Source organism: Anoplopoma fimbria, chromosome 8 (assembly GCF_027596085.1).
Source record: "Anoplopoma fimbria isolate UVic2021 breed Golden Eagle Sablefish chromosome 8, Afim_UVic_2022, whole genome shotgun sequence".
Lineage (NCBI taxonomy): Eukaryota > Metazoa > Chordata > Actinopteri > Perciformes > Anoplopomatidae > Anoplopoma > Anoplopoma fimbria.
In genome coordinates, this window is record NC_072456.1 from 10,364,086 (window position 1) to 10,388,702 (window position 24,617).

General features: G+C 41.7%; 1 protein-coding gene across 1 annotated transcript in view; it reads right to left on the reverse strand.

The window, feature by feature from the left end:
- The window catches only part of syde2 (synapse defective 1, Rho GTPase, homolog 2 (C. elegans)), a 44,678-nt gene that overhangs the window by 11,213 nt on the left and 8,848 nt on the right, over positions 1-24,617 (reverse strand). Inside the window, exons 2-5 of the mRNA XM_054603311.1 lie at positions 23,495-23,787; positions 22,604-23,003; positions 12,554-13,695; positions 6,612-6,738 (exon numbers count right to left, since the gene is read on the reverse strand). Of these exons, the coding sequence (XP_054459286.1) occupies positions 6,612-6,738; positions 12,554-13,695; positions 22,604-23,003; positions 23,495-23,787 (1,962 nt within the window). The remainder of the gene's footprint in view (positions 1-6,611; positions 6,739-12,553; positions 13,696-22,603; positions 23,004-23,494; positions 23,788-24,617) is intronic.

The following is a 24,617-nucleotide window of genomic DNA, read 5'->3' on the forward strand; positions in this document are numbered from 1 at the left end:
TGGTTTCCAGAGGACAAATCGTGACAAAAATAAAGCTTTGCCCTATATGCTGAAACTAATGACCAAATACCTGCAAAAATGAATGATATCCCCAACAACCTCCGCTGTGCTTAGCGCTAATTGTCAAATGTTAGCATGCTAACATGCTAAACTAAGCTGGTGAACATGGTAAACATTATACCTGCTGCACATGCATGTTAGCATTGTAAACGTGCTGACATTTGCATTTAACTCTTTGCTGTAGAGTCTTGTTACCCATCTTATGGTATTTTAACTTTATTTGTATAATTTATTGAATGTTATTTCTACAGTTGCACTTTTGCCTATTGCACTTTTTATCAAATGAGCTATTTAATGCTATGATGAATGTGGAATTAGATTTTTTTGGCAATTATTCAATGCTGTGGACCTGTCCCCACTGAAATAATAAATACCTGTAAAAAGGTATATAAGAGAAATTGTACTGTTTTTGCCAGCTACCCAACAGAAAAACAGAAACTCCATCCTCAACTTTAATCTTAACTTAAGACAGAAACTTTGCTATCTTGCTTTTGGACTCCATCCTCAACTTTAATCTTAACTTAAGATAAAACACTACCTGATACACACACACACAGAGAGAGACAGAGAGAGAGAGAGAGAGAGAGAGAGAGAGAGAGAGAGAGAGAGAGAGAGAGAGAGAGAGAGAGAGAGAGAGAGAGAGAGAGAGAGAGAGAGAGAGAGAGAGAGAGAGAGAGATTGTGAATTCCTAAGGCAGGCAGGCATGACCAACATGTTGACAGCTTAAAGTCAGCAGAGTCAGACCTTAAACAGGCCCTGTTATGTTATTTTCTGGGTGCATATTTTTATCTCAAATTACAGTTACAACATGTTTACATGCGTTAATGCTCATAATCCGGCTTGTTTTTCTCATCCTGGCTGTCCTGCAGCACCTCTTCTCACCCTCTCTCTGAAATGCTCCGTTGTAGCGCTTGCTCATCCCTCCAGATTGGTCAGCTAGCCCGCTCTGTTGTGATTGTTCAACGTTTCACATTTCAAAAAACTCTTCCTCCGGAGCTTCAGCTCCGTCTCTCTCTTTTGTTGTTTGAGGGCGGGCCAAACTAGCCGGAAGAATTTTACATCACTTTCGCAACATTGTGACCTCATAACGTTACAGAAGTGAAGGAGAGAATTCAATGGAGCCATTTCAGGCAGCTCAGGAGCAGTGATTCTGAGGGGGAGGGTAACTCCTTTTAGGCGTGGACTTCAGGTTTTACAGTCTACGGACCTTTTACATGTACAAAAATATATATAACTCACTAAAGGAGAGGGGAAAAGTGGAAAAGCATAATAGGGCCACTTTAACACGACATCAGGAAAACATTCAAACTTCATAAAATGTTCCCGCTGTTGAAGATGTCCCCTGCGCCCTCTGAGCCAATGTAGCTGATCTGTGGCGACATGATTCTATGTTTGTTTTTAAGTTCTTATTCACTTCAGTTATCAATTTTCTTCATCTAGTTTGGTAGGAAACCTGGTAGGAGTAGAATGCGATAAGGACCCATAAGCACAAGATACATTCTCTCTCCTTAACGCTGCTCTACACATGCTGATTTCCAAATCTGATTACACAGAAATGCTTTGTGAACATCCTCCGGCTTCCCGTTGTCAATCTTTCCTGAGACTTTACTGAGATAATAATAATCAGCTTGTTTCATCAGAACACAGACTGCCTGGAAGCAAAAATGAGCCATGTGTTTTCGCCCTTATCTCTGCAAAGCAAGGCTCCTTTTCTTAGGACAGTGTGTGCAAATAAAATGCTCAGAGGTACCTCTTGATTTGTTTTTGCCTAAAATGAAAGACCCTTTGACCTTCACTGTGCTGTGAGGCAGATCAGCAGCAGGACTGGTTTATGTTACTACTGCTTCATGAAACAAAACATCCTCTTTATGCCTCACACGCAACATCTGACTACGTGTTTAGGCTCTTTCCAAATTTCAGTAATTTAAATGCACCAGTAAAACCTTGTGCTCATGTGCTCGTGTTTGTCTGAAGTGAGGAGAATACAGCCATTCAGGTAAATCATTAGCCTGCTATGAGTCAGTGCTAGTGTTTACTTTTGTGTCTTAGCCCCTGCTGGTGCCTGATCCACACAAACACAAGGTCATGGGCTCAGGGGTGAACAGGTGTGCTTCAACTGCAGGTGCTTCACTTTCCCTCACAGCCAAGCTGACAACAGCACACGCTGAGTGTCTGTTCTCTCACATTTAAACTGTTGGGGTTTAGATTCAAACCAGCAGAGATATGAACTACACATTCATATATCTTGGCTGATTTACACCACAATGAGTCTTGAAAATAATAGCAGCTCAGCAATGAAGAAGAATCAACTCCTGAAGCGATCCTTCAAAACATGCAATTAAAGCTACAGAGCAGCTTAAAGTATTTTGATGTAAATGTTTTTTTTTGTTTTCTAATCAATTGTCCCAAATGTGCCACCAAACACTACAAGGCACACAATGCACTGGGGCACGGCTCTACCTTTGACCTCTTGTTCAAACAAAGCGGAAGGTCACTCCTCTTGTCAGTGCTGCAGTCAACGCCTCGCCTGGAGAACAAATGGAGGTTTGTTCTCCCTCCTGCCCTCCCCCTGCTGTCCTGCACGCCCCCACAGCACTAGGGGGGGCCAGAGGAGATGTGTGTGTCGCTGCCTTGTCTGGTGGCATGGCAAAGCTTTACACTGGGGTTTCTTCAACTTTTCTGTAACCACCAAAATCCAACAGGAGCAAACCCCCATACCTAAATCTGTAAACAGTGGTGCGCTCATGCTACACGTGGATTCATCAGAAATATGTCTTAATGATTACCGACCATAGTTCAAGAACTATTCTGACACCCACACAGGCCTGCAGCTCTTTGTAAAGTGGTTGCCTGCTTCCACGGCCGGCCCAGGGTTCAGCTAATCCCCCATGCGTGAGCCAAATACCATCTGTGTTTGTTTGGCAACAAAGGGGGCACTTGTTAATGACTTTCCATGTCTTCACTGGTGTACTGCCGAGGGTGGGGTCGGGGGGCAAAGTAGAGAAATAGGCTATGGAAAAGATGACTCAGGCAAGGCAAATTAAAATACCTCAAACAAGGATCAATAACTGGGCAGAGCTGTCAACCAGCAGGGCTCGGGACACACTGGTTTTTATTTTCTGAGGATATAGGACAGATATCTGTACAGGTTTGCCATCGTTGGATCATATTATAAGCTTTGTTTCCACACAAAGGCCAAAACAGGTTGAGCTGAGGGTTTAATCATTAGTTAATGTCGCTACAGTTTCCTCTAAAACTAAACTTTTTCACAGTGATTCATTGTGTGTTTGTTTTATCCAATCAGGGTGGCCTGTAAGGAGGTGAATTCTAAAATAAATAGTTTTCATTTTGAAGTTCTACTCTTATTATTATTTTTGTTATACTCTGCTTATGCTTAGTGACACTTGATATCATAAAGCCTTAGATTTACCAGACTGACCTCCATCATAACTCCAAACTAGTGTTTGAAGCCTTCCTTACTTGGTAGATAAACATCAATTGATATTTTGAGTAACTGAACTATTTGACAACACAAAGGCCTTCTGAGGTTGTCTAAACTATCTAAAAGCGCAAAAGTCCTCCTCCAATTTAATTTATATAAGGGTGTAAATTAAAGTGGCTCAAAATAAGAATGATGAGAAGATCAGTATCACTCTTATAAAGTGAATTTAAAGATTTCGCCAACAGCCAGTATGCTTAACTTAGCATAAAGACTTGAAACATGGGGAAACAACTAGCCTAGGTGTGTCAAAAGGTTAAAAAAACCCATCTCTGAGAATCTCTTAGGCTTGCTAATTAACTCAATGTATCTTTTTTATGTAATCCGTACAAAAAAAAGTTTAAAAAAACAACAAGTTGAGCTAAGTACTGTCTTATAGGATTAATAAGGAAAAGTTGCATGTGTTCAATATGTGGTACATGCAGTGTACATTAAAGTAATTAAGAAAATGAAACAGCGCTTTCAGAACTTATTTAAATAAAAGTAGCAAACTGACCCATGACCCTGATGAGTTGTTGGATGATTGCCAGGTGTCAATGGAGGTTATGAATCCCTTTGGTCCACCTCCACATCACCCAACATACTTCAGCTCTACACTAACACAGCCTCTTTCTATGACTGCCCTCTAAAGTGTCGCACATAAACAGATTAACTACAGCGCAGTAAGAGTATTTACTGAACACAAACTGCTGAAGATAATATGGTTTGTCTTGATTTTCAACAGCATGTTGCTCGTGTTGACAACAGCTTTCTGGTTCTTTTGAGTGAATTGTGATTAGAAACAATTGAGGGCTGCGCACTGAGCATGTTTTGCAAGCTTTGGATTGAACTCTGATCTCTGGATAATCCCTTTCACTACCTCCGCTTTTAAATTAGCCGTGTGACACGCCAGCCCTCTTAGCTCATCCGTTTGCTGTTCACTCATTAGCCTCGAGCCTGACCCTGCACTGCAGAGACTCCATTTAAATAAAATAATTCAGCCTTTAAATTTGAAAGACGTAGACTATAAAACAAGAGGTGACATTTCACTTTAATTATAAATTCAAATTAGGAGCATTTCTTTAAACATAAGGAGATTATGTTTTCAAAATACTTTTTAAAAAAAAGTTGCACAAGGTCATTCAGTGGGCAAATTTTGACATAAAGGTTCAGGACAGTAAGTTTTATGACTAAACCCATGATTATGTCCCATATGAACATTGTTGCCCCACACTCCATAAACCCCTCATCTGCCTCCCTTCCCCCTCTCTCTCTGTCCTCTTCAACTAACTCAGGCCCATCTGCAACAGCAACTCGCTTGGCAGCGAGCAAAAACCAACAAACCGCACTGGTGCTGGCCCTTTTTTTCTAACCCGCTGAACTGTTAACTGTGTTCTTTGCCCTGCCATGCAAATGCATGTGGATCAAAGCAGGCATGATAGGACGACGCCTATACGGGGCCTCTTCCTAAAACCAACAGCAGCTCCTACAATGCCCAGGGGTTTCCATGGTCTTCCTCTTTTTGTGGGAGAAACAAAAATCATGACCAAGTCATTTTTCTAAAACTGTGCCCTCCCCCCTCATCTGTCGCAATGCTGGAATCATTACTCAGTCCAATGACACTGCTGTTTTTGTAAGCTGAAGACTGTGTGAGATGTGCTATAACTCACTGTTTCCATTTATTACTTCACAGCGTTGGAGCGGAAAGACTGCAACTTAAAGGAATCTGAGTGGCATTTAAATTACTGGCTCAGTAATACATAGAGAGAAATAACATTTTCATCACTACTTGTGAAGCAATAAAACAACTTTCCCACTGCCATCATTAACCAGGCTGAGTTCTTTGTAATTACTAAAGCGTGTTCTATAAGGGACAGAACAGAGCACGTCTCAACCACAAACCTGAAGGCGAAAGAATGACCTGAATGTACAGCGTGATTTGTGTGTGTGTGTGTGTGTGTGTGTGTGTGTGTGTGTGTGTGTGTGTGTGTGTGTGTGTGTGTGTGTGTGTGTGTGTGTGTGTGTGTGTGTGTGTGTGTGTGTGTGTGTGTGTGTGTGTGTGTGTGTGGTCCCTTGCCTCTGGCAACGGCTGACTGCTGGAATGCTTTTACTACAAACAGCAGACTCACACACGTACACATGTGCTGACCTATCAGAGGACAGGCCGGTTCAAACACGTTTACTGGGGCAAGGACTGGATCAATAAATCCAGCCTCCAATTAAGTAATGACCTCTTTGTTTTCTTATTTATGCAACAAAGCCTTGATCACTTAGTTAAGTGACTCAGTCAGTGGGATTTTCCCTTGAACCTTATTGTTGTTTTAATCTTGTACAAAGCATTTTATAACTTTTTGCCAAAAAATAGTGTATACATATAGTTTTATTACTATCATAATGGCAAAAGTCTAAAAAAAGATTACACAATGCCCTGACAGGTGCATGACATTGTGATTTAAAAATGTTTGATCATATTCAATATAATAAATATTTTTTACACGTAATTCATAAACTACATAAACGTTTTACAAAATGTTTCAATTGCCACAAATTGTTCATTGAACTTCTCTTCTAAATCCTCTTCTGTTTCATGATAGAACTGACAACACATCAAAGCAATTAATTGATTATGTATTTGTCCGAATTTTAAGTGTTTTAAGTATCGATTTAGTCATTTTCAAATTCAGAAATGTGGGGATTTGTCTTTGTCTTCTTTGATGGGAAAGTGGACATCGTTTCGGTTTTAATGTTTTTTACAGGATAAAACCCTCTTGAAAAAATATGATGGACATTTCACTAGTTTCTGACATTTAATGTACCAAAGAGTTAATCTTAATAAAATCAATGTTATAAGCGATAATGGGAATAGATTTTAACTGGAATCACGTCTGTTTCATGGGTAGCCTGAGGGTATCTAACATTTTGTATACTCAGTATATTTTGGAATATCATGGTAAAGTACAGTCAAGAGGGTAGATCAAAGGGACACCAACACTCTGCGAAAGCCACCTAGTTAAATAATTATACTGAGTGTGTGTGGTGACCTTATGTCCTCTGTCCCCAGCGATCGATTTACCTGTGATGACGTTAACGTCAGGATACGTGTTTTCACACAGCTCCACGGCACAGCTGTCTCTCTCAAACGCCTCACGCAGTTCCTTCTTCACGGCTGCAGATCCACAGAGACGGTAAAGACCCACCACCTGGAAACATACATAGACACACAAGTAGGTCAAGTTAACAAAACATTTGACAGAGGGGCAGACATTTTGACAGCCCTATCCATTAAGTCTGCACTCAAATAATATGCTGGACAGAAGCCGAAAATACTTTCACAGAAAACCAACGTGTGTCTCAAAACTTTAGTCTGTTTTACAAAAAAGGACGATTATGTATTTTTGATGGGACACTGAAAGGACAGCGTAGAGCAGCACCACACCACCACCACTATTCACCATATACTTGTTTTTATTTAACATACCTTATATTCTACCTTGCATCTGTTTGCACTAATCTTATTTCTCTATATCTTAATTCTGCCACTTTTATCTGCTCTGCATAAAATGCACCTATGAATGTAAATTGATGTGAATCCTAAAAGAGGGATCCCTCCTCTGTTGCTCTTCATGCCTTTATTTTTCAGAATTTTTTTTGTCCTAACCTAGGATTTATGGGTAGATCGAGTTTTAAATTATACAGATTGTAAAGCACTGACACAAAGTGGGGCTAGATGAATAAAACCGACTCGACTGACCACCAGCTGCATCATCTCAACAGAGACAAACTGTTGTAGCATGTTTGTTTTAAACCTTTAAAGTGAGACAACATAACTCTTGCTGAACAAAAGTGATAAAACCGCTGATATATATGTCTTACATGTTAAAATGCAGAGTAACAAAGAGAGAAGTCAAAAGGTGTACCATTAATGTCAGTTACACATATATTGCTAACATTTGCCAAAATAAGCTAATGTTAATACCAGACCAACTTTCATGAAAAAAGCTGGAGTGTACTGACTAAAGCAAAATCATATTTTAGAAGAATATTGTGTTATCTATTTACTTCTATACACTTTAAAACAAAACTAACATTTATTTAATAGTGGCCAGTTACACGATAAGAGTAAGTTAGCTAACATTAGCCACCATAAGCCACTAGTCACGTAAGGCTGTTATGGTAAAGTTTATATTGAGAAAGATTGAGAAAGATTATAATGTGCAACAGTTTGTTTTGGGGCTTATGAATTATACTTTCAATTGTAAGAGGAATATTTGGTTATTTCTTCTTACAAATGATATGTAGTCTAACTTTAAAACCCGGCTGGGAGTTTCATCCGTTGGTTTATTTAAAAGTGACTAATAGAAATGTAACACCCATCCCATGTAGGTCTATTTACAGAAAGAATATGCTGTGTTTTGCCAAACTACACTTAGAGGTGTGATAAAAATGTCACATCTTTATGACAGACTGGATAAACACTGAGCTCTTCTTAAAACCAAGCTGACAGAGCAGCAACATTAAAAATTGAAGCACTTCGCAGTTAACCATTAATGTTTCTTTAACTAAGCCTCCACAGTGTGACCTTAAGGAACTCTTTACTATTTAATCCAGATGCTGACATTTGATAGTTGAAACTTGGCACCAACCTTGTTATGTTGGGATTAGGCCCGGCTACAGACATACCATAATTTCTCCTACATGTGTCTGTCTGGTATGTTGCATAGCAGAGCAACTGGTGTGGTTGCCCTGGTAACGTGTTAAGTCAGTGGGCTGTGAATGGCGGGTCAGGTCCAGTTGCACACAAACACAAATATGCACACACACGCTGCCGGCCCTTCCGGGCTCCAGCGTAGGAGCACCATAACGTCTCCCTACCGGACAAACTATTTGTGAGCTCTCCGTCGAGTCCAACAGTGTTTTCTAAACCTCACACGAGGGGCAGAGAGGAGCTCAGATTAGGCAGGGATTTGCCTTTGTGTGAGAGTAAACAGAAGTCACTGGGCACAATGAACAACAAGTCCATTCAGAAAAAAAGGGGTCTCTCTTTGGATCCAAGTGCAGGCGGGGAACAGCTGTTAGCAAAAAGAGGACTTGCACTTATGCACTGTGGCTGCCGGGCAACACGACAGGCAGCACCAGCCAAGACCTATGTGCCGAATGAGGCAGACACAATGACCACAAACCCAAATGAGTTCCCCCGACAGGAATGTGGAGTCCTCAGTGACTCTAGATGGGATCAGTTCTTTTTTTTTTTTTTTTTTGGTCTGGGATTAGCTTAAAGACTTTAAAGAGACATCAAAGGAAACGTTTGAACGTATTAATGCTCTTGAGTGTTAAACCAATCAGTCTAGCGGGTTGTTGACTTCCTCAAAACACAACTCACCTTTCTAATTGACACTAGCAGGGAAATAATGATCTTTTCTCAACTTCATGACAGATCGCCTTTCTGGCATGATTCCAGGACTCCACACATATGTACATAAACATGTAATACATAGAAGCAAACCGTAGTCCATGACTACACAAACACAATAATAAAAAAGTGGGGCTGCACCGTCATCATTCATTAATCTACCAAGTGTTTTCTCAATGAATCAATTAATTGTTTGGTCAATAAAATGCCATGTTTCAAATGTCTAGTTGTATCAAACCAGCAGTCTGAGACCCAAAGATATTCAGTTTACTATCCCACAACACAAAGAAAATCAACAAATCCTAACAAATGAGAAACTTGAATGTCTGAATGAGGACCGTAGGTCACTTTTCCATAAATGTCAAAACGGCATTCTTATCAGGATGGGCATTCCCATAACGCCTAAACCTAAAACTTTAAAACTGTCACATTAAGAGAACCACTACGGGGCAATACGCAGAAATAGATTAGATTCTTAATCACACAATGATAAATGTGTCCTCTTCTTATGCACAAATAAACAAAAATCAGATCATCAAACCACAAAAAACTTTAAGTTGTCCAGGAGATTTTTCTCAGGTTAGAACAGTATAAAAAATACTCTTCATTGTTTTTTTCCCTTCACAATGTGCAACAAAGAGAAAAAACAGAATATCCAGTAAACCAGTGGGAAATAAAGAGGAGTCACAATTAACGTCTCGTACGTTTTAACGATGTTTAGCACTATTGAACTATACTATAAAAATGGCATTAGATTTTTATAATTTATATAGTTTAATTTACATAATAGACTATGAAATTACAACCCTATTAGATATAAGTTATTAGGGGATAGAATATCTAGATTAAAGTGAAGCGTCCCTTGTGTTTATGGTCATGGTGAGAAAACAGAAGACAGTCTCCTTTCCACCAGCCTCTTGTCTGTGTCAGATGCCACATATTGCCCAAATATGGCTGCAGTCCTGTCACGTTTGAAAAGAGCCATTACAGATATTTACGTAACAGAGACTTGTGTTTGAAAGCCCAAAAGCCATTCCTTTAACAGACAGATGAAGGCAGCAATGTTACTGATTCAATGCCTGAAAAGGGTTTTAGTCTGGAAGTCATGTATTATGTATTAGGTAGTATGTGGGTTTCTAGGATATATCCTTTTTAAAAAACATGCCTCTTTTTAATGGGTCCTGAGTGCTCACATACATAACTCCTGTCTCTCACACAGGCATTATGTGCAGTCTTTTCAAAACACCCACAATCATACAGTGTCTTAAAAGCTTGGAGAAGCCCTTAGGACACTCAGTTCTAGTAGTCTCTGAAAAAAAGAGTCTCCATCAAACATCCACATAATCATTTGTAAAGGCACACCGCTGCACGTCTGGCCGCACGGGCTTTAGTGACACAACCTGGAAATTCCTCTGGGATCTGGTGTCAACCCAGCCCTAACCTCTGTCTGCCTGCAACCTGGGGGAGCCCTTACACTTGATCCCAGACTGATACTCTGTACAAAGTCTACTCTGCAGAGAGTGATTAGAAGAAACACTGTGAGGGAGGGGACAGGCAGTGTCAGATACTGAGTGGAAAACCAAGCCAGAGAAAGGAACTGAGGCAAACAAGGAGAGACAGAAACAGATGTGAATCGCTATATGGAAACACAAAGTAGAGTGAATTACATAAACGGAAGAAATCTGAGCTAGCGGGTTGAAAACTATTGGTTAAGGCGAGCTATAGCTCTGCCGTGAAGAGGGCAATGGGATGTGTTTGTACTTCCAGGACAGGTATGTTTCCTTCTTCTCAATTGGAATTTGAAAAGTGGATAAAACTTCTCAAAAAGGCAAGACAACACTGCACTTGTGTCTCGTAGAGAAATGATAAGTTGATGAAAAAAATAAAGAAAATCAACAACAATTTTAAAAGTGAAATGATCATCTATCAACCACAAATGCTAAACAGTCTCTATTACCAGCTTCTCAAATGTGAGACTTTGCTTACTTTCTCCAGCTTATATTATTGGAAAGGTAATATATTTGGAATTTGAACCCTTCCTCAGACAGAATAAGCTATTTTGATGGATCAAATGGGCATAATTAAAATAATAATAATAATAATAATAATAATAATAATAATAATAATAATAATAATAATAATAATAATAATAATCACCATATCAATTCAAAAAATGTTAATATTTGTGAACTCTTGGATGGACCAAACAAGAAGTCTGAAGATGTCACCTTATGTCTCTGGAAAACTGTGATTTTCACTTTTTCTGACATTTTCTAGACCAAAACGATTTAATGGTTTGGTTTAAAAAAAGTTTGATCAACTAAATAACTAATCAACAGATTAACGGATGATGAAAACAATCAGTTGGTACTCTAGTCTCGTGCAGTACCAACAATGATACTCAAGCTCATTATCTACTGACAAGAAAGAAATGTTATTAGACCTGAACTTTTCACTTGATTACTACTCCTGCTAGAAGCCTGGCATGCTGCACTGGTGACCAAGGGCGGGGTCTGATTTGATGGACAGGCTCTTTGTAGAGGCCTAATGTTTGTCTGTTGGCCCGAGGCACCCGCTTCCCCTTGGCATGCCCCCCTAGGGTGATCAGTCAGGAGCAGTGGCCAGACACTTTTACTGCCGCTGTCTCAGCTCTAATTAAGAGAAACGCCGCCGCCTCTCCTCGGCTTCAAAGACCACATGAAGTGTGGAGGTTGGGGGGGGGGACACGACGACAATACAAGAGGTGATCACATGATCCAGGGGAACACTCCACCATCAACACCACTACAACGTCGGTCTGTTAACCCCGAGTCTTTCTCCTATATGAATAAAAGAGCCGGCCGCCCCAGGAAGTGCAATGCATCTCTTCTGTATATTCTGCTCATCCAGCATTATAACTGGCTGAAGAGCACCTGTCTCACGGCATACTGAGCTTGAAGGATGCTATGAATGTGGGGTTATTTCTCTCTCTGTTCTCTCATACAAAAAAAGTTATATAATTGTATCCTACAAGCCTTCTTTTAAAATCAACCACCCTGTACTGTGTATAGGATTTGCTAGTTTGATATCTTTGGGTTTTGGACTGCTGGCCAGACATTTTGTCACTTGAGCCCTTTTTAAAGAAATTAATCACTATTCTCTGTGATGGTTATCAAGAAACAAATTTTTAGAGATTAAATGATAATGAAAATAATCATATTTTGCAGATATCATTGGTGAATTCATCAATCCAGTGAGAAATGATCAACAAGTTTGACAACTAATCAATCATTTAAAGAGCAAAAATTTGATATATTCCCTGTATGCATTTTCTCAAATATGTCTGTCCGTGGCTTTTTTTATATCATTTTAAACTGAATATGGTTGGGATTTTAGCCAGAAAAAAACAAGCAATTTGAAGGTTAATACACAATTCTTGTCGAAGCTATCAATCGATTAATCAGTAATAGAACAGGCAGATTAACAAAAAAGGGAAAGCAAAAGCTGGTGCACATATCATAACCAGCAGAAACATAGCTTGTCACAGTGTCACCTGGTTGATTCGTTTTTGTTTTTTTCTATTTTTATTCTAAAAGCCAAACTCTTTGAACCACACATCGACTCACCTGGCAGCCTCTCTTCTCGATCTCATTGATGCACTTGCTTATAAGCAGCGGCACCATCAGTCCCATGTTCTCCCTCTCCACCACCCGCCACGCCTCCACGCCAAACACCTGTGGCTCCCTGTCTCCGTGCGGCCCACCATCCAGCGAGTTCTGCCACTGCTCCATCAGGCTCAGCTTGACGTAGATCAGGCCCCGCGGCTCCAGCTTCACAGCCAGCTGGTGGCAGCGCGTCACCCGGAAGAGCGCCGGCAGAACCACCGTGCCGTGGCAGCAGACGCGGTTGCGTCTCGGCATGGGCTCCCAGCTGAACACCACCAGCTTCAAGTGCTGGGCGTTCTCCAGCTCGATGTTGAAGGTGTGGTCCATGTCTAGGAAGGTAGTTCGGCATGTGAGGAGGGCGGTCCGTGCTTTATTAACTGAGTCCACCTGGATGGCGCAATAGACATCTCTGGAGTCAATGCGTGGAGGTTTGAGGTCCTCGGCACCATAAAAGTGCAGGCTCATCAGTCCGGAGATGTACTGGCTGCACTTGGGCTGCTCCGTGAAGCTGTAATGGCGGAAAGCATCAATGTCAAGCTCCGTGCCACTGAGTTTAGAGCTTCCACCTCCCCCCTCCGTCTCCTTGCCTTTCCCCCCCTTCACTTCTGAGGAGCCGTGCTTCCCCGATTTGGCCACGAGCTCCGGCGAGTCCCCATCACTGAGGTAACCGCCTTTACTGGCGGACTTTGAGCTGCCGTTGTTTTTCTTCTTGCTGAAGCTGTGCTGCGTGGACACACTGCTGTCCAGGTGGTAGCGTGAGATCACGTTACGGCTGGCCTGCCCACCCCCAGATGCAGCTAATCTGGGAGGGCCTGAGGATTGGGGGACGGCCTCCGACCCACTCGCGTTGTTTCGGGGAGAATGGGCTCTGGGCTCTAAAGAACTACTTCCGTTGCCGTTGTTGCTGTTACTGCTACTCGGGGTCCCTTTGACACTGAGTTTACGGCTAAGCTCTGGAAGTTTCTTCATCCTCATGGAGATCTTCCTTACGGTGCGCGGGGACTTGATCTTATCTGGGAAGGACCAGTTGATGGAACTGCTCTTCTTGGCCGGGTTCGGGCTGGAGGGAGGGGAGCTGACAGCATTGGGCAAGTCAGGGACATCTAGAGAGGAAAAAACAGGGCAAGAGAGACACTGATTAAAAATGCGAGCCGGGCTCATTTTGAATTCAGATTATTCTTTGGTTGACACTTTATGAAAAAGTTGAAACATTTTCACAGACAAATTCTGTGGCAGGAAATATATTAAGAAAGGTTTTTTGGATTACTTGCAGGAACAAATGGGTACGACTTCTTAAATCTCTCTAATCCCTGGTTTCACTAGACGAGCCGCCTCACTTCCAGGATTACAAGCAACTGCTCAAATGTCCAGTGAAGACAGACAGGAAATAAAAGACTAAAACCAAAGGCAAAGTGTGCATGAGCCATGATTTACAGTCCCTCAGAGAAGCACTACACCTTTCATGGCACATAATCAAGTGATAGGGTTTACATGCAACCGTGTAATCCAGAGACAGACGTAGAGTAAGCAGCGTGGCATAAACACTTGAGCACTTTATAATGCAGTTACAGACTATATATGTAAACCTAGACAGTGATTTAGATAACTAGCAGTTTAAAAATCAAAAATTCAATTGTTCACGAAGAGTTTCCATGTGGCCCCTTTTGCTATAAGTGGGCTTCATTCAATCAACCACCAGGAAAATTGAAGTGGAATGTCATTAGCTGCAGCCCCAAGAATAACAGTGGTCTACAAACAGGGAAATGTCCGTCTAGAGACACCAACTGCTTCAGGGCTGAGCTAGAGTTACTTAGTCATTATTCAAGTTGAAAAAAACCCATTTGGATTGGACCTTGAAGTCAGTTCTCGCCTAACTAGATGTCTACAACATGAAATGTCAGGGTATAGAGTTCTACGCAGGAGTGACAGCCATTGTTTAGTCTACAGGACTGAGCTGTGACTTTAAGTTTGATGCATGTCGTTTTTTCAAACAGATCTCTTACTCAACAGGAGCCTTTCTGTGGCCGGGCTTTTGATCGTATAATGTTTAATGCTGCTATACTCAATATTTTTATATCAAAGAGTCTTTTAGTGTCTTTCAGCCGATTGTTTTGGTTTAAGGGCCTGCAACCATCACTTCCCTTTCAGCGAATTGCCACATTTAAATAATCGATCAGGCAAGAAAGAGAGGAAGAGATGGCATGGAGCCATTTGAGGGATTATAGTGGAATTTGTCAAAATACGAGCATCCTGACCAACGGGAATCTTGAGCCGGTCTCAAACAAAAAACAGCTACTTTCTACATTCAGCACCTTTTGATAAGATTTCCTTCATTGCTAACCTTTCCTTTTTTACACTTTAGAGGGAATACTTCATTGCCTGGGTCTATTGGAGATTAAGGCTGCACTACATGTCTCTGCAGGAAGGGTTTACCTTCTGTAACCCTTGTGGGGAGAGCCTAGATAGTAAACAAGACGCCAAGCCTAGGGCCTGATGAGCCATTTAGACATTTAATTTGATGATCATTTAATCCATGATTTTGGATTCAATCATTTCAAGTATAATATATTTGTCATTCCTATCAGCTAATTACTTTCTCTGGATAAACCTCAGAAACAACAGAGCGTTCCTGTAGGAGAGAAACAAAGAGATACTAAGTTGAAAGAAGAGAGGGAGAGAGAGAGAGAGCTTGACCCTGCCAACATCACCAGCTCTATTTACAGAGGGGACCTGCTGTGCTATTCTGGGGCGAGGGCCCACAAGTGAAAAGAGGGAGGCAGAGGAGGTCCAACAGGATGGAAAGAAGGGTATGATGGGGGGCAGGAGCAGGGCAGGGTGGAGCAGGCAGATGGGGGACAAAGGCGCCCCTTGTCCAGGCACTCAGAGGTCTGGATGGTCGACTGGAAGGCTGGCAAGCTGGCTGGTGAATGTACAAATGAACACGGCTGTTCTCTCACATTCCTTTACCAAACCATGTTTAGCCTGCTTTTCCCCCTGGCTGAGTAGCCTTCCCTGTCACAGCTTCCTGCCAATAATGGACACAGAGGCGCTCTCAGAAGGGAGAACATGGGTGGAGGGCACTGGAGGTGCAAACTAACCAAACAACATCTGGGGTGGGGTCAGGGTACACAGAGAGCACTGGTCAGGTCTGGAACAAGATTTTCAGGAGTGAAATTCCACGTACATGATGTAAATTTTGAGTGCTTCTATAATCTTAATTTCTCTACACATTCTATTACCTGTATTACCAGTACAATGAGAAGGACATGTATGATATAAGTGGAATGTATTTAGCTACAAAACTGTAATGTATCAAAACTGCTGTTCAAATGCGGTTATATAGAAGTGCAATGCCATTGTTTATTTATAGTAATGACACTTCTGTCTCTAGTTTAAACTAAAGCTTAATTTATTCATATGAAAACACTACAAGTCAGGGCCAAAAAAATTAGCTTAGTTAATAAGTAGACTTATTTTAGTCTAAAGACTCAAAAGTTCCTTGATGTAAATATTTGAGTGAAGAATTAATAAGCAATTGTAGGATAACGACCAACAAGTCCATCACTCTCAATACTTGGTATACCAATATCAGATTAATACTATCATCTTATTTAACTGATTTCAATCAAACTGCTGTATCATACCTAGAATAATGCAGATGCAGGACACAGAAAAGACGACATCAATGTCCATTTACTTGACTATGTAATACTTTCAAATACTCTTATCTCACATTACCTGAAAGCCTTCAAAGTGAGAATCAAAACAGCTACCAGCAGTGTCCTGCTATTGTGCAATTTCATTGACAATTAACATGAACTGGGGCAACGTCCACTAGCCATGTAAGGCAGATCAGTTCACCACTGTTGCATGGTTAATGACTGTGGCTTCACACAAACACGCACACACACATGCAGCTGTGTCCTCTGTAGCCTTTGGCCTTGTGGCAGCAGCCAAGAGAGTAACGTGACACCTCACTAGCTGAGGTTCAGGGGCGATGGTTTGACACCCAACCCTCCAGGGCCATGTTCCAGGGTCAAAGGGCAAAAGGTCTGCATTTCTCTGGGTGAGACCTGAACCGGGTATCTGTGTGTACCACCATCGCTATAACACGCACATGCACTCACGATATTACTGTAACACAAAGAGAGAGTGCATGTAAATATGCATGCATGGGGACCAATATCACACACACACACACACACATACATACACATGCCCTCGATGACCCTGCAGCACTCCTCAGACACCCGACCACTGACACCTCTTAACAAAGCCCAGGAATTTATGACGAGGGCTTTACACAACGCTGGCAGCAGACAGGTGCAGGAGACGGGTGTGTGGGTGTGTATGTGAGGGCAAGATGTAAATAATAATCGGATAATGTGCAATGTCCTCCTGTGATACAATTCTAGGGACCTTGCCAACAACAATGTGTGTTTGTGCGTGACAAAAAGAGACACACACACTGAGCAAACTCTGATAAGCCTTGGAGGGAGACAATAATCTGCTGTCCCTGATTACCCCTGTAAAACCACTTGTATTCACTTGAGTGCATGTGTGTGTGCGTACAAGCATGTACGCCAAATGTGGGTGATAAATGTAAAATCAGAAAAGACCAGGATGTGCTGACAAACAAGGGGAGTGCAAATAAACCGGTGAATGGCATACTTGTCCTGTAGTTTCTTTACCCGGTGACCGTGGCCAGGCTCTGTGCTGCTCCCTCTTCTTTTGGCTCTAAATCATTCAGTGCTGGAAGGCCTTTCAGGGGCCGCGGGAGCCCGGCCGTTTCATGACAATGGTTACAAAACCCCTGCTAATATATCCAAGCATGCAGGCCCTCTCACTAGCACAACATGGCCCCCTGCCAAAGTAGCCCTCATGTAGCCTAGCTGGCCTGTCACTGCTGGCATTCCTGCTCTGCTGTAGCTCAGCCGACAGAGTGGCTGCTAATTCTGGACAACCTGCAGCCACACAGGCCTCGCTGCACTGCAACTGTCCAAACAACAAGGCACTAACAGCTACGTGATGAGTGTTCACGACTGATTTATTTTATCTGAAAACAAGTCACGTTGCAGCACTAAGAATTACATGGAGATACAATCTTAATTGAATGATTTTATGATGGAATGTCTTTATTGCAATAAACGTCAATAAAATATTAAATTCTTTCAGCACACGTAGTGGAATTTATTGTTGATGACACAAAGAGGCAGTGAGACACTATACCTTATAGGATAAAATAACAGCAGTGCTAAAACAACAATTCATTTAAAACAGTTTGAGGAATGACAAACATTAATGGGTTTCTGTAGTGTTCAATAGTGGAGGCACCCCACTGCATCTGAACCAATGGTTGTGATCATTTACCTCAACTACACTGTTGTTGTTTCCAAACCCTATAATGTGAGAATTTGCTACTTTTTATCAAAGTAAACTGAACATCTTTTGGTTTTTGGACTGTTGGTCCAGAAACAAGCAACATGAAGATATCACCTTAGGCTCTCCTGGGAAATTGTTTTGGGCATTGTTTTTTTTTTACTGTTCTATTGAAAAGAAAAATGAAAAGATGAATCAATAATGACAATAGTGAGATTTATATTGATAGTGGTTAGGGGTTATAATCACCACTGGAAAACCTCTAATCAAATACACTGTCAGGAAAAAAAAATTCTACTAACTAAACTACAGATAGTATAGAGACAGAGCACATTTTAGTCCTGCCCACAACGGAGTGGAAAACACTTCATCGCTCTCCATTGACTTTATATTGTATGAAGGTGCCACCTTGTCACTCAATACAATACCAACAGGGTAAATAAGATAAGATAAGATAAGATAAGATAATCCTTTATTAGTCCCGCAGCGGGGAAATTTGCAGGCTTACAGCAGCATAGAGTAAAGTGCACACAAGAGACATAGTAGAAGAAAGATAAGATAAAAATAAAAAATGAAATAAAAAAACAAGTATTATAAATAAGCAATAAGAAACAGTAGAAAAACAACAATAACTGAAAATAATCCATAACTAAGTTTTTATGTGCCGAATACAGGCAAAATGACTCGAGGCATCAGCAAGAGCATTGGGGGAACTGAGGATCCTGGCACTCAGTAGGCCTAAAATTACGTGGGCAGCAAGCATTTTGTCCAAATGCTAGTTTTAGGCTAAATATATTTTTGTAAGTTAAAGTAAAGCTTTTTGACAGTATACAACTCCACTATAGTGTAATGTGGATGAATCAGAAAGTTAAGCAGTATTATGTTTGCAAGTGCCTTAGCTAACTACAGTAGCTAACACATAGCTAGCTTTAGCTTGCTAATAGCTAACTTCATAATCTTCATCATTGTTTTAGTTATCAACTGCACCCCTGTTAGACATAGGGTGCTAAAGTAATACTTTGGCATGCTTAAATCTGATGTTTTTATCTAGCTACAGGCTTTTTTTTTTTTTAGGCCTTAGTTGCATATTGTGGCGTTGACTGTTTTCCCCTCTGGTCGGCGTGTTTTTCAGAATATGACTTGTTTTGCTCTTTCTCTATTGTTATCACCATTACATACATGACCATTTAAGGAAGGATTATGCGTTATTGTACAAAGATAAATCCTTTACTCATCAAAACAGAGACCAGAACAGTTTTCTCCAGCTGCTCTGGCAATGAAATGAAGAACAGACCAGAAAGAAAGAGCCATGAGAACACTATGTGACCCAAACTTCACATCCATTGCCAAGCTAAGGAATCTGCTCTGGTTTTGAAGTGCTGCTCTCACTTTGTTGCTCCACCGAGATTAGATTCCAGATTCGAGCTCACAGAGGCTTGAACTCTCATGTAACTTTAGCAGCCGGGGCCAACTCTCCAACCAGCAGGCAGCGTGACCAAAACAACCCCCAGAAATAGCTCTGATCCCACTCTGAGCGCTGGCCAAGTCAGATTCCCCAAACAGGCGCTATAGAACAAGAGATTTGGGAACACACCACACTCACCACCCCCAAAGTCCATCAATCATTATTCTCCATACAAATAGAGCATTCAGATGGACAAAAAGTCAGTCAATAGGCAGCACACGAGGAGTCTGGAGTGTATCCGGTGAGGGAAAAAGAACCAGCCAGCCGGACAGAGGAAAGCTATAGTAGCAGAGAGTCATCTACATCTGCGCTGCTTCATTAATTCAGCAAGCGCTCTTATTCGTGCTCAATCAACGAAAGGCCTGTCAAATCTTTAGGCCTGCAAATAGAGTGGAGTCTGTAAGGACTCATATTTTTTGAATAAAAGATGGGACTAAATTAGTGTAGTTCAACACTGTGGCTGCACTCCTTGTGTTCTGTACTTAAAGACTTAGTCAAAGCTTACATCAAAGGTTATTGTTTCCTACCAGGCGTGGGTACATTTACCAAAATGTGGTGAGGCAACACATGATGTGGTATCCTAAACACAGATACAGTAGATGCGGAAAAGATTTTGCTCGCTGTCGTGGTAACAATGATGCTTTTACTAACAAACACATGTGTTTAGTGAGGTTTAGTTTGGTACAGCATTTCCTTATCTATGCGAAAATAGTTTAAAACTGCTGCATCATGATTTTCTTTGGCCTAAAGAAATACATTTGTCATTATCCACCAGCCAGAACCTGTCAAAGCACATTTTCGAACAATAACCCTCCAACCACTGCAGATGTTGTTACTTGTATTTCATTTATGACAGGATGGTAAAATGCACTTATTTCCTTTTCTTTTAAGGCATACAACAAACTTGCCTGTGAGTGACCAGCTCATCAGCTATCTGGTATTTCAGAGACCTTAAGCCATAAAGATCTAGTTTATCTGAAAAATCTGGAAAAATATACACCTAAATGTTGTTTAGGTAATTATCCATGTTCCCTAAAAAGCAGGCCCAGTTTGACCCAGTAATGTGGAGATGAGACACTGAATGCAGGATGGAGTGAGCATCCACAGCATGCTGTAGTCCTTTTCACTCCCCTCAACCATCCTCCAACCCTCTCCACCAGTGTGAGTGAAGGAGGAGTGCAGTGTCATTCTGCAGCCAATACAAACTGAGTTAACAGCAACCACAATACACACACAGCAAAATATGTAGGTATAGGAGGTTTCAAACTAAAGCAATATTTTACCTCCCTACCTTTTCTTTTGATTTGGCCCACTGCATCCACAACACACACAAACAAACCAGTAATGAGTGTTTCCTCTTTGATGACACGTAGCTGGGCTTGTTGCTCTTTTTAGTCGGAGTGAAGTGTGGGATGGAGTCGCCAAACCCACAGGAATCAATTGCAAAGTCAACAGGCAGCAGAGAGGGAGGCAGTTCCGGAGCGGGAGGGAAAAGTGAAAAAAAAACCAACACTTCTGCTCCCGCTTCTGATTTTCACAGCGCCCATTCAGAGAACCAGTAAACGCACACTATCACAGACATGCTACTCGTTAAACAGAAGCTTATTACAGAATGTAAAGGAGGTGCAGGTGTTTGAGTGGTAGCAAGTTGATGGAAAATTAATCAAGTTTAAAAAATGTAGACAGCTCAGCACACATTAAAAAAAGCCTTTCCGTTCACAGAAGCTCAGAAGACGATTTATTCTCCGTTAAAACTGCAGAGCAATCAACTCAAGCCTCCACTTATGTCCACTCATCTGCTTACACAACATAAAAAATGCCCTTATGACGCCAGCTAATTTCACCTGTACTGCATATTAGGAGTGAAACCTTTAAAAAGGTGCAGGCTGATATAGAATAAATATAATTAGCTCCGTACGCTATGATTAGTGCTGGTCCTGTACCGGAACACTGAGACTAATTCGGGACTGGTTTAATCCTAATCCTACTAGGAGCATCTCTCATGACGGAGGTTTTTTTGCTGAGCCACACGTGATGTCAGAGAGAGCTAGTAGTTTGATGCCAGTCAATGAGGATCAAGGCGTTTATCAGCAGCCAATCAAACATGTGTCCTTGTATCGGGAAGATTTGTTCTGGGAGATAACACCTTAAGCTATTAAGAACTTTCCACTCTTGTCAGATAAACCGTTTCTAATATGTACTGATTATTGTTTTGAAACACCGAAGACTAAAATCTACATTTATTTCTTTTTATTTATAGGAACAGGTCTCAATGACTTGTGGTTTCAACTTTTAAAACGGTTTTATTTCACAGGACAAAGGCATTCCTGAGCTCATTTCATGCTCAATTCCTGCAGTAAACTGTGGCTGTGAGGACTAAAAGCTTTAAGTATTAGACTTTGCTCAGAGTATTCAAACGATTCAGCCTCGCTTTGTGCTCCTACAACTAGAAATGGTTGTTGCGTGCCACAGAAAAGTGTTGTCAAAAGTTGTAATTATAGGCTCAGCTCAAGATGTGCCAATTGGTTCAAACTACCATGTTGCCACATCAGAGAGAACAAAAAGTCGGAAGTGAGAAAAAACAGACTGAGCTTATTAAGAGACAGGGAGCCGTGTGCTGGCTGTCATCATTACGCCGTCGCTGTAGACCAGAGTTGTCAACATTCTCCAAGCACACAAGTAAATCAAAAAGTGCAGAAAGAGTGCTTCAGTTAATTTATGTTAATTCTGCTTAAACTTTTTTTTATCTGGAACACTGATATGGAGTGATATGATTAGACAGCCAAAGCTCCTGTCTGCCTCTATCAAACAGAACAGAACAAGAAAAAAAAAACTAGGATCTAGGATGGTTACATTTTTATTTTAAACTCAGAAATACTCTATTTTTGGTGCGGTACAGACTTAAATACTTTTTCTAAATACAGCTGTAGTAAACCAGGAATTAGGTGCAGCTAAATAAATCTGTTGATTGGAAGCAATTTCAACAGCTGTAATTTGTGCTCAAGGTGTGCGCAACCACAAAAATCTAAACAATAATTGGCCCTCAAGCATTGGCCCAAAGTATTGTGAAGGAAAGACTGAATGAAAAAGTCGACAAAGAGCAGCGAGGGAAACAAAGTAAGAATGAATGGAGGTGTGCATGTGTCTTCTTTTTTTTTTTGCCTTACCTGTGGCTTTGCTGGTGGAAGGCCCCCCTTCCTCCTGTGGTTTGCACGCGAGCATCTGTCTGTGCAGATGTACTGCCTCTGTGGAATGTACAGCATTCCCCTGACTCCCATCTCCTGAACCACCAGCAAGGTTTTCCCCGAGTGCCTCTGGCCCGACGGTGCTGCTGCCGCTCCCCAGGTTCCTGCCACCGTGACCCGTATCCCCTCCCCTGCTGGGCCTCCTCTGGGACTCTGCACCGGGGGGAACCAGCAGCCGAAAGGAGGGTCTGTTAGATGTCTCCACATCATCATCCTCGGGGATCGGGTTGTACCAGATCTCTCCTTCATCGTCTGCGTCATTCTCCTCGGCTGGGTCCACGCTCCGAGAGTGAGGAGATACCTTGGCCTGACCAACGGTGATCTAAATCAAGACAGAAGTTTCCTGGTAAACTTTTGTTGTTGTTTTATATTTAAAGGGGACCATGCAAAGTTGATGTCATTTTGAGGAAAAGACAAAAGAAAGCATGATGTCACCTGAACTGAAACATTCAGCAACCACTGTCCCAAGTCACTTTTATTTCTTTACAAGATTTAGTCGAGAAGATCCATCGCACTCTCATGTGTGTGTGCTAAATACAAAGCTACAGCCAGCATCTGGTTAGCTAAGCATAAAGACTGGAAACAGGGGAAGCGGCTAATCTGGCTTCATCCAAAAGTTGCAAAACCATCTGCTAGCACGAACTTATCTCATTGATTAACAGGTTATATTTTGTTTGTTTGCTCCATGGATGAAGGACAATTTGTGGTGTTACAGTGGGTAATCAACCAATACATAACGCCATGCAAAAACCAAGAAAGTGAAAGAAGCATGTTTCCCAAATCTCTTGCTAACAGAGAGACCTTGAGGCTAACCTGAGGCAGCTGCAGGCGGGCTGGTCGTGATGAAGCTCCCCCCGAGTGTCTCAGGTGGTCTGGAGAGGGACTGGGAGGAGGTGGCGGCTGATGGAAGCCCTCCTCCTCAGCTCCCAGCATTCCCTGCAGCTCGTCCTTGGTGCATTGATTCTTCCCAAGGGAGCTCTGCTGCAGCCAGTTGCGCTTCTTGGAGACAGTGATGGTGGTGAGCGGTGACCGCCATGACGAAGACTCACTGGCCCTGCCCACCTCACGGCCATAAGCACAGGGGGTTTGGACATTCTCAATGAAAGCTGAGGGTGTGATGGAAGGAGAAAGAGTGAGAGTTACAACTTCTTGAGAAAAAAAACTAAACTAATCATCATCATGATCATCATTTAAATCATTATTGAACTGAAGTTAACGAGTCTCAGACTATTCACGTTCTGTCAAGTTGAAGAAAACATCTGTATCAAGAAACCACAGGTGTGGAAACGCTGAATAACGTCATTAGGTTTTATAGAGTTCTCCTCTCTCATCCATTCTGTCATTCCTGTCTCTGCCTTTTAAAGTCAGTCAGAAAAAAGAGCCACATCTTTGTTTTCTCTCAATTGACTGTGATATGTTTAGAACTTTTGGATGGACTATTGTCATTTGGTTTTTATGACCAAACTCAAACTTTCAATCGCACCACCACAGTACCCGTGGAGCACCTCCCCCTTTTCTCCTCAGTGATTTCCCATTTTAGGAGTGTTAGCTTTGGGAATATGTGGGCTTCGAATTCAAAAGAGATCATAGGGAGATAGAGGGATTGGACACACACTTTTTCCCTCACAGCAACTAGGAAAAGAGTGAGAAACCGCCGTCATTACAGCTGTGAAAATAGAGCAGAGAGGGGAGGGTGTGTATGTGTGCGTGTGTGCAAGGGGGCGACGGTAAGTACAGCCAGTGGCGCTATGTGTTGTGAAAAAGGACAAATAATAAAGGTGGGCCCTTTAATGTCCCAAAGAGGGCAATAAAAGACCTGCATAGCTTTGAATGTGTTGATGTGGTATTGGATGTTTTCTTTGGTCCAATCAGAAAGTAAGAATGGGTTTTTCATTAGAAATCAAAAAGCACCTTTGCAAATCATCTGGCTTGCTCT